The 11,214-nt window shown below is 34.1% G+C and overlaps 1 protein-coding gene across 1 annotated transcript; it reads left to right on the top strand.

Moving 5' to 3' along the window:
- The first annotated feature begins 3,332 nt into the window (after positions 1 to 3,332).
- LOC121799498 (gibberellin 2-beta-dioxygenase 4-like) lies at positions 3,333 to 7,418 on the top strand. The gene is made up of 3 exons (XM_042198891.1): positions 3,333 to 3,794; positions 5,693 to 6,050; positions 7,076 to 7,418. The coding sequence occupies exons 1-3, from the start codon at positions 3,436 to 3,438 to the stop codon at positions 7,313 to 7,315; spliced, it is 957 nt and encodes a 318-aa protein (XP_042054825.1). The 5' UTR covers positions 3,333 to 3,435; the 3' UTR covers positions 7,316 to 7,418.
- Positions 7,419 to 11,214: the final 3,796 nt, after the last annotated feature.

Genomic DNA, 11,214 nt, shown 5'->3' with positions numbered 1-11,214 from the left:
TCTACATTTATATAGCTAGCTATCATAATATCTATATCTAGATATATGTATATAGCTTTCTTAATAACTATAACTATATATATAAATATAAATATGTATGTATGTATGTATGTGTGTGTTGATGTTGAGAGAGAGTAGCTCCTATTCTAGCAATGTCTTTTTCTAGAAGCATAAATATAGAGCATAAATATACATTTTATCAAATATGAGTATAATTTAGTGTCCAAATTGCTATGTTTGACAACTCCGAGTCCAAAATATCACAATAAAATATGCATGAAATAGCGACATTTAGTTGATTAAAGGAATCTATAATTTATAAATTAAAAATTTGTGGTGGTGAAAATTGTGTTATTAGGTGTTTGCAATTAAGGGAGAGGACGATTTATAATGGTCGAGGGGTATATATGTTGATGGAATAGAGAGATATTGAGAGTTGAAAGAATTAGGTCAAACATAGAAAAATAAAATAATGGATTATGAATATTTATATGATGACAGCGCAATGCTCTACAATTATTACGCCATTTGCGCATTTGCCTTTGGGCCCTTCTTCTTTCTCTCTCTCTCCTTTGTTTTCCACCATATATATGTTGTACTATGAAATGTTTGGATGTGACTAATTATCTGATTCGATCTTGACCACTTTTTTTAAAATAATTTGAAGAAATATATGTTTTGGTTATTAGACCATCCACAATCGCGCTCCTTTCGCAGCTGGCTGGAATCCAGCCCCATCCGGCGCTGTAGTAGAAAACGACAGCAGCTGCATCGCAATTTATTTTTTCTGAGTAAATGATTTTTTTTACTTTTATTTGTGACGATTATTGGAGATTTTTATTTATATTTTTAGTACTTCGTGTTAAATTATTCATATTTATTGTAACTGAAATGAGGTTAAAATGTGAACACGAACTACGAGAGTACAAAACATTCAATTATTGATTACAAAATTGCCTTGCGTGAGTAAAATTATAGAAGGAATCGTGTAAATAATGCAACAAGGATAACTAATATAGGAAAAAAAGCTACTAGTATGCACATTTAAATAATTAAAATAAGTCAATTAACCGTCACATTCTAGTTTCTCTCTTAACGTTAAAGCTTTTTTGTTTGGAATTTTAGAATGGATAGCAAATTTGGCACCCAGGCTTCGCGCAGTCAGTGGGCCTCACCGATGGAAGGATGCAATTCGCGATGTGGCGGGCGCGCAACTTGGTGCAGACACCGTGAGCGCATGCAGTGAAAGCACCCACTACATGGCTCGATGACCCCGACTTGATTTTCAATTTTCGTTTCATATTTCTTGATTTTCCTATTTTTGTTTTCATTTTCATTTTCATTTTATTCTTTTATAGTCTAGTAGTTTTTTCACAGTTCCTTGTGTTTTGTTTTATTTTTATTCATCTTTTTTTTATTTGCTTTTATTTTTTCTTCGTTTCTTATATTAAAACAAATACTACGTGTTGTAGTAATTTTAACTTTATACTGTCAACCATTTAGTTGTAGTAGTACTATTTTTTAAGATAATTAAATTAATTTTTAATTATATAGTACTTCCACCCTTTATAACTAATAGCGTTTTTCAGTCCATCCACAAATATGGGTCTGTTCAAATTTTGGTAATATAATGTACTACAAGTATTTTTTTTTTCTATTGTCTCTCCTTATTCTTTTCTATTTCTCCTATTTATTTGCTTTCAGTCAATAATAATTTCGTTATTTTTCTCTGTCATTTTTTTACCAAAATTACGTTAAAACTCATCTTATTGGTAGTGGGTAAATAAAGTACTCCATTAAACTCATTTTATTAAAATGAAAATTGTAAACATAAAAAATAAGATAAATAAGTACTATATACTATGTGTCTGTGTGTATATATTGAAAGAGAAGAGTTATGACAGGATGAAGTTTGGAGATTTTTCTATGGTAGATAAAAATTGGAGAATTTTCAAAATTAAACTAGTTGCTACTTGCTTATATGGCACGCAAGTGCAAGATTTTTTAAATTTTTCTACATTAAATGCCCTAATGGATATTATAGACTTAAGTGTCGTTTATATATTTGTGCAAGGCGATATTTTGCCGGTTCAAAATTTCCACTTAATTATGTAAATAATGATATTAAACTATGTAAATATAATTGGAAATATCATATGGTGATATCGATGAGTAGAAGGTCTAGAAAACTAGGTCTGAAAATTCAAAGTAAATGACTCTTTCGTGCCCATATTCACACATTGATTAGGAAAGATAACTTCATTACATTAATTACTACTAGTGGTTTACAAGATCTAATTCAAGAATTTATATAGTGTGACCTACATAAATGTCTCTATACTATTGGAGTCCATTGTTTGCGACCTCTCTCTAAAAAAATATAGTTTTCTCCCCTTTTACTATAGATAGAATTATTTCTTTTGTACTTTTTGACTAAATTTAATTTTAAGGTGAAAACGTGAGCTAATTTTCATGCTCTTTATTAGGAGTATTTTAAAAAAACTACTAGAGACTCATGTGTTTAAGTATATATTGTATTTTCGACGAAATACAAGCTTGGAAAAGGCCAGGGATCGATCTAGCGTGTGAGAAGGTGTCAAATCCATATTTTGATCTTTAAATGCACCAAATGTCAAATTATTATTCTTCTTTTGAATTATATTTATCCATATTTAATGTTTTTTTTCTTTCCCTTCTATTAAGGAAAATGACATTAAATGTTATACAACCTCTAATAAAAAAGCACTTAGCCAAAAAAGTCAACTTTCTTCATGGTATAAATTTTTTGTAGCTCCCTTTTTAATCCAAAAGCGTCACCCACGCCACCCCCAACCCCCACCCACGCCACCTAACCTATTTTATGTACATTAAAAATCCATTTTCAAATTTCAAAAACAGTTTATATCACCCAAATTCTCACTCATAACATGATATTTCCTTCGTTCCCTGAAATTTAGCACTTATTTCCATTTTCATCCGTTCCTAAAATTTGTCATATTGTACTTTTACCATTTTTAGTAGTGGATCATACATTTCACTAACTCATTCACACTCACATTTTATTAATATAAAACGAATATATAAAAATAGGACATACATGCCACTAACTTTTTTAACCCACTTTCTATTATATTTTTTAAAACTCATGCTGAGTCAAATGGTAACGAATTATTAGGGATGGAGGAAGAAGTACTATAACATTTCTTCATCGTCACATATTATATAAACTTTTATACATGACATACTACATCTATTTAATGACAACAACATCCAAGTAAAAAAGAAACTAAATTACTATAAATGCAAGATCTCCTTTAGTCCTTTGACATTTATACCTCTCTCTCATCCCTTCCCCTCTATTTATTATAGAGAAATTCCCAACTCTCTTCATTCACCACTCTCATTCATATTTCCTCAAACAAAACACAAACACACATGGTTGTAATATCTCAAAATCCAACCATGAAAATCGAAAAAATAAGAGACGACATTGATCTCCCAATCATAAACCTCTTAAACAAATCCGAAGCGATGAAAGAGATGGTGAGAGCTTGTGAGGAATATGGTTTCTTCAAAGTGATCAACCATGGCATGCCGCAGGAGATAATTTCCCAAGTGGAGGAAGAAGCCGCGGGCTTCTTCGCGATGCCCGGCCCGGAAAAGTTGCGGGCCGGGCCACCCTATGGATGCAAGAACATAGGGTTGAAGGGAGATGTGGGAGAAGTCGAATATCTCATTCTTCAAGCCAACTCCTCCCCCTTCTTGATTCAAAGCGATGATTCCAATAAATTTAGGTACTTTTCTATTCTCGTCTCTTGATTTTATTGTATGTATTCTCTTTTTTTTGTGTGTGTTTGTTATTGACAAAACGTGCTTGATTAGAAAATTTATGCGAAGTCATGTTAGTTAGACTTATGGCGATAGAATGAAATTCATAAACTAAAACACTAATTTAAGGATCCAATATTTTTAGAGAATTATCTATGAATTATGATAAATATTGTAGATTAGTTTAATAATACTATATAATCACTAATTTGTACATAACACGTTAGTCATTTTAGTATATATCACGTGATTGGTGTAAAAATATGGATCGGAAAATGTTTTTAGGTAGAATGATCGTGATAAATTTGATGAAATAAAATACGAGACAATCGGAAAAATTTGGGGACGAAGATATGGAACCATGCATGTTTCTAGGGTTAAGATTGATCGTGAAAAGTGCATTTTTTTGTTTCTATAACTTATTAACTGTTGATTTGTCATAGTCTAGTATTTCTACGTTTGAGTGTTAGTATTAGCAAAATTTCACAATTTTGTGCACTAATAATATTTTTTTAATAATTGGTAATAATTCAAGAATCTAGTACTATCATTCAATCCAGATTTTTGGAAGAAAACTGTACGATCAGCCATCGTCAGACCTTTTTATGTAGAGAACCTTATCTAGTTGCTGTCTAAAAAAGGTCAACTACTATTTATATTATCATAATACATGCATGGTACATGTATTGCAATTTTATGATATTATTATACTACTACTATAGATTATGAGTTTACATATATGATAGCTAGAATGATGTTTAAAAAATTTAAAATTATGAGTAACTAATTTTTTTGACTTGTATGAATAAATATATTTAGAATTAAAAGAAATTGTGCAAGTACACATTATATTTGGTTTGTTTAAGGAAGAGGGTTAATCATAGGAAGAATTCTTTTCAACGAGGGCCCTTTTCACGTGGAACCAGTAATATTGATTTCTTTTGAACGAGTATTTAACTCAATTTATTCTTGTCATTATGACAATTAATTGATTATCTTACAAATTTGTAAAGTTTGCATTATTTAAATACTAGTGGCACTTTGTGATTTGCATCTAGTGGTCACGCTAAATCTCTCATATTAGTTAAAAATGATATAATTGTCCTAAAGTGGAAATTCTGATTAATTTAATTATATATGTTGCTTGTTGATATGATTATAGAAAAGCACCTGACATCTCAAATCGTTAATTATGCTTTGATATAGTATATCTTAATTGTCACATTTGGTACAGTACTATATAAGTTTCCTGTGACCAAATAACAAACATTTTAAGCATGATACATCATACATCCCTCTTAGGAAACAAATATCGAATTAGCAAATTAAATTTATCCTCGTTAAAATATTTATTAAAAAATTAAAATGCGTAAATAAATGGATTGATATGATGATACAGTGTTAATAGCTACTGTTATAACACGAGCAAAGTAGAGAAAGATTGACAAAACACAATGTCTAGTCAAATCATAAAGATATTTTTATATTAATTAGAGAAACTTCCCATATGTCGGGAAATGCATTACATATTTATAAATCTGACCCTTTTTACCATAACAAGTAACCTGTCTTTTAGATGCAATTACCAATCTTCACGAATCTAATTCACATTCCCAAAGTCAGCAGAGAGATAAAAATATAAGAAAAAAATTGATTTAACGTACGAATTTAAGAAATTTTCATGCTATGTGAAAAAGTCAAAAGTGGAACATATATGTACATATGGTTCTAGGCCAACCCTAATTAATGGCACATGATCATATATGTCATAAATTTTTTATCTACGACTATGCTTAATTAAATGATCATTTTTTCCTAGTCATCACTAATTTTGAACCACAAAATTTTTGTCATTGACCGTCAGCTCAGCAATAAATGCCTACGTGGAAGCAGTGAGGAAGCTGGCATGTGAACTATTGGATCTATTGATGGAAGGGTTGCTTGGATCCACCCCGAACCCTACCACGTCATCAATGTTGAGTAGGCTAATCAAGGATAGGGAGAGTGACTCAATACTCAGGTTCAATCATTACCCGCCGGTTGATGTTAGCACTGACTCACCAAAGATCGGATTTGGGGAGCATACCGATCCTCAAATCATCACCCTTCTCCGATCCAACGGAGTCAAGGGCCTCCAAATATCGATTGAGGACGGGGTGTGGATCCCGGTCAACCCCCGCCCCGAGTCGTCCTTTTGTGTCAATGTGGGTGACCTGTTGCAGGTGATTCATCTTTCATTTTATATTTTTAATTAATTATTCCTCTTTACTATTGTTAGTGTGAAGCTAGAAGAGCAAGAAAGCTCAACGCTGCATCGTCACGTATACAAGGATAAAAAGGAATCTCAGCAAACTAAGGCCAGCTCACTGCGATGCATTGGATCGATGCTCATACCAGCACACGTCTCGTTCACGTGCTGAGATTCCTTTTTATCCTTGTATACATGACGATGCAGCGTTGAGCTTTCTTGCTCTTCTAGCTTCACACTAACAACTATCATTAGTTATTAAACTTTTCTTTGATAAAAAACTGTCAATCATACTACGGTAGATGAAAAATAATTTTATTTTTATATTTTGAGTTCTCTATCAAAATTAGTACTTTATTTATGGGTGGAGATAGATAGTAATTGCACAGACTTTTAATTCTTTTTATATCTTCGATTTAAAATACTAGTATCATTTAAAAAAATTGTGGTTTCAATTTCAAGCGATCAAACAATTTTAAACGGCATTATAAGTTACAAGAATCAGGATAAATATATATAAAAAAATCAAATTAAATTCACTCTAAAAGGAATAAAATAGTGAATTTTGAATTGCATTCACGAAAAAATAGGAGTAGTTATTTTTTGTTATTTTGGTAGGTCTATAAAAAAACTGGGGTCTTTCCATTTATGAATACTGTGACAGCACATATTAGGTGACCTACAAATTTATCTATGATAGATTACACTGTTGGAATATATCTATGACTAGATAATTGCAAATTGCAATAGATGAAGTGAATGTTGAGCAAGAATTTGATCCGTACATGTGATGGGGTTGTAGAAAGCCTTTTTTACTCAGAGTTTTCAGTGCTGAATTGATCAGCGGGCTTTCTGTAGTAGGGTTTACAGTTAGGGTTCAGTCACTTAGTTTTTAACTTTAATACTATATTCAAATTCAAATTAAGCTTTTATTTTTTATTTTTGTCTCTCACTCTCTCTCTCTCTCTCTCTATGTAAATATGTAATTATGTTTTTCAGGTAATGACGAATGGGAGATTTGTGAGTGTGAAGCACAGAGTGGCGGTGCAGCCGTTCGAATCGAGAATGTCAATAGCATACTTCGCCGCTCCGCCGCTGCATGCCACCGTCAGCTGCCTGCCGGGGGTGGCGGCGCCGCCGATATATAGAAGCTTCAGCTGGGGGGAATACAAGCAAGCTGCTTTTATGCGGAGGCTGGGCGACACTCGCGTCAATCTCTTCGAGCGCGCCATTAGTTAGGGTTTTTTCTGTGTGTTTTGAAGATGGGCTTTTTCGTACTTTTATGTTCTTGCTGCGATTATTTTTAATTTGATTTTGTTTCTTATAAAATTAAAGAGCATAACTAGCATGTCTAATTTATTTATATTCTAAAACTGAAAAATATTTAGTAAGTAACTCAGAGATCAATATTTGATATGAAGAGGAGGGAAAATTGATTCGTAATTGAATAAAGTACAAGAATCAATTACGGCCCAAAGAAGATATTGGGCTGACACTCTTATCTAAGCCCATATCTCTAAATGAGCCCACAATACCTCATAGTTGTTGGAAATCATTGACCAAAAGTTACCGGGCTTCTCTAATCATACGTATATTATATACCTACCTATATTTATTGATGGGATGTTATCTTATTTTATACTACCATTTTTTTTATATTTTATTCGGGGCAGTTGCCAAATAAATTATTATAAGAGAATCAAATTATGTTCGTCTTATATTTTTTAAAATCTAAAAAATAAATTACGAAATTTAAGATTTTCATAATCATTCCATACTTTCTTTTCCCACTATTTACGTTTTGATGTAGTAGCCGGTTTAATATATGTAGACAAAACGGCGACCGACCAAACGCCAATATCTAATTAAGTTCGAAAGGTCGTTTTGTCTACATATTTTAAACAGTTGCCATATCAAAGCGTAATTCGACCAAAAAAGAATGTGAAAATGTAAAAATTTTAAACGATTCACAATACAAAGTCTATTATAACTTTATAAAAATAACCAAAACCAGCTAGGTGGAAAAGAAGAGAATTTCCAGGATGAAGAAGATGTCCCTGGCAGCTAAGATATTATTCTTGTCCTCAAACATATGTTAAAAAAAGTAGAAATTAAAATAAAATATTATAGTTGCAAATTTAATGGTCTATAATATAGTCTAGTTTAGTTAATAGATCACGTAAGCAGTGATACCACTACTGAGACAATATTCACGATTAATGCCAGCATATAATTGTACACAACTATCAATTTGCAAACGAAAAAAAAATACAAAATAGTCAAAAACAGAACAAAACTCAAAGGCGGAACACAGTTAAAAAACAAATATAAATCGTAAATTGTGGCCTTAATTCTAAAACTAACTACGATAAACTATAAATAACAAATATAATACGGAGTATGTTTCAATTACTATATAGTTAAGAACGTGCATTAATTTAAAAACAATTATGTGCTCAATTACTATGGCGTCGGAAAAGAATTTCTTATACTAGTAGCTTCACGCGGTGACATGTTTAAATTTCTAAGTCCACTTGATTAACCTAATCATAAATAATATTATGTGATCATTACAAGTCTTGGTTGTGGCGGCGGAAAATAATTTCTTACAGTGTTCGAGTGTGATCATTAATAATGCTAAAATGGTGGTGCACCTTATTAGCTTCACGCGCTCACATGTCTAAATTTCAAGCCCACTTGATTAACTTAATCCTTAATTTTGGTACAATGTTTTATTAGGTGCTTAACTGTGTGATTAAAATATTTAATTTAAACTGTTAATTATTTTACTATACTTAGATTGCATATGCCGACATTATAATGAGGTTATGTTCTTTTTATTTTTTTTAGTATATTGGCCTCTGCCGAGTGCCGACAATATATTGTGAAATTTTATTTTGTTTAAATACGTAATGTCAATTCTCATAAACCTTGCATGCTGTTAAGGATGAATTTCCTTAACTCGTAGATTTTGCGTCGAACGTCGCGGGAGCTTTTGCCCGTCGATCAATCCGGCGTCAAAATTATGATTTTGTGCGTTTTGCACGTTTGAAAGGAAAGAGAGTAAGAGAAAATAAAATAGAAGGATAATTGATATTTCTTGAATGAATAATATGAATAACAATGTCCACTATTTATAATAGTGGATACTAACTTAATGAGCAAGACAAAAGATATGGAAAAGATATGCAAATCTATAACTAACTAACTAACTAAATAATAATAATAATAATAATAATCGTATCAACTCCCCACGGTTGAAATCCACCTTGTCCTCAAGGTGGGAACCATGAAGCAACGATGAGCGTCGAGGAATCCTCCTGGGTCAAACATACACCGAATAGTTGGGCGTCTTCCTGCATCATCAATGCGTTCATGAATGCTCAAGCATAGAGTGTCATTTTGCGGAGGAATCAACCGAGCATCGGCGTCGAGCGATGTTGATCGATGATTCATACTTGCGACAACCCTTACATGAGATGAATCACTCAATAATTTCAGCGATGCGTTGTCCACAATGGAACTACCCAAACCAATCTGGACTTGGGGAATCTTGAATTGAGAAGCATTCAATTGTCGCGCGCACTGAATCTTGATGCAACCGTGAACCGGTTTCTCTTTACGTGCGGAATCCGGACTGAACTTCTCTATCTTCTCAACCTTTTCAACTCCACCAAAAGGAGAAGAAGAATGTAGAATCTTCTCCGAAGAGTCATCAAATCATTCCTCGACTCGATCACAGTCAAGAATCATAATCTCTTTCTTATTGCATTCCAAAACATTCCCAACTGAAGTCTTGGACAGAGCATAAGCCAACGAGCGATATTCCACTTGCCAAGGAAGAAGTTCTGGCGGCGGCGGCTCGAGGGCGGTATCGGGAAGCAGCGCAAAGGGTGGTGGTGTTGTACTCGACTGCTGCGGCGGAGCCAATGAGTCGTAGGGGACTAAACCCGACGGCCCCGACGAAGCCTTGCTATTTCCTGATGGAGGAAGGTGCTGAACGAGGTCCCCAAACCCGAAAATTTGGGAGCCGTAGGGCTGCGCAGGTTCAGGCAGTTCGGGAGGAAGCATGTTGTCGATTCGTCGGTCGGCTGCAACAAGGGGAGACTCCATCTTGTAGCACGCTTCCAACAATTGTTGAAGTTGTGCGAGAGTCAGATGTGCCGTGGTGGTGGCTGGACAAGGTGGCTGTGACGCGGGTTGATTCCATCCTGAGTTATGGTTGGGGGGCAGCGGATGATCGTATGCCGGAAGGGGCGTTGTCCCGTTGTCTCCCAATAGGCAGGTGGATCCCAGCTAGTGGGTTGTCTGAGCGCGGTGTGGTGTGGCTGCTGAGGTGGTTGATAAGGCTGAGAGTATCCTTGTTGCGTGCACAACCTTGGCAGGTCCCAACAAGAGGGCGGTGGTGGCGAGTACAAATCTGTCTCGTAGGACGATGGTTGCTGAAACGCAGTTTCCTGGCGCAGCCATGGTGGGTCCCAGGAAGTGGGTTGACGGGCTTGGTAGGGATGGTGTTGTGGGTGGAGTCTCCCATCCTGTGGATATGGATATGATGGTTGTTGATCTAACGCTCTGTTCGGATGGATCAGGGATTGAGATACGGGCTGCCATGGGTGGTAATCCGCCTGCCGGAGTTGATATCCGGTGTAGCCGTACGACATGTAGACAATGATTCGGAGGAAGAGATCACGATGAAAGCACCAATTGTTAAGGGTGAAGTTCCTTAACTCGTAGATTTTGCGTCGAACGTCGCGGGAGCTTTTGCCCATCGATCAATCCGGCGTCAAAATTATGATTTTGTGCGTTTTGCACGTTTGAAAGGAAAGAGAGTAAGAGAAAATAAAATAGAAGGATAATTGATATTTCTTGAATGAATAATATGAATAACAATGTCCACTATTTATAATAGTGGATACTAACTTAATGAGCAAGACAAAAGATATGAAAAAGATATGTAAATCTATAACTAACTAACTAAATAATAATAATAATAATAATAATAATAATAATAATAATAATAATAATAATAATAATAATAATAATAATAATAATCGTATCACATGCACTTCCAAAACAATTTATATTTCACATGCAATGCCAAAAATAAAATGCAGGTGGAAAAATATTGGTCACATCTA

This window comes from Salvia splendens, chromosome 4 (genome assembly GCF_004379255.2).
Source record: "Salvia splendens isolate huo1 chromosome 4, SspV2, whole genome shotgun sequence".
NCBI classification, from domain to species: domain Eukaryota; kingdom Viridiplantae; phylum Streptophyta; class Magnoliopsida; order Lamiales; family Lamiaceae; genus Salvia; species Salvia splendens.
The sequence above is the reverse complement of the archived record's forward strand: the minus strand, read 5'-3'. Positions and strand labels throughout refer to the sequence as shown.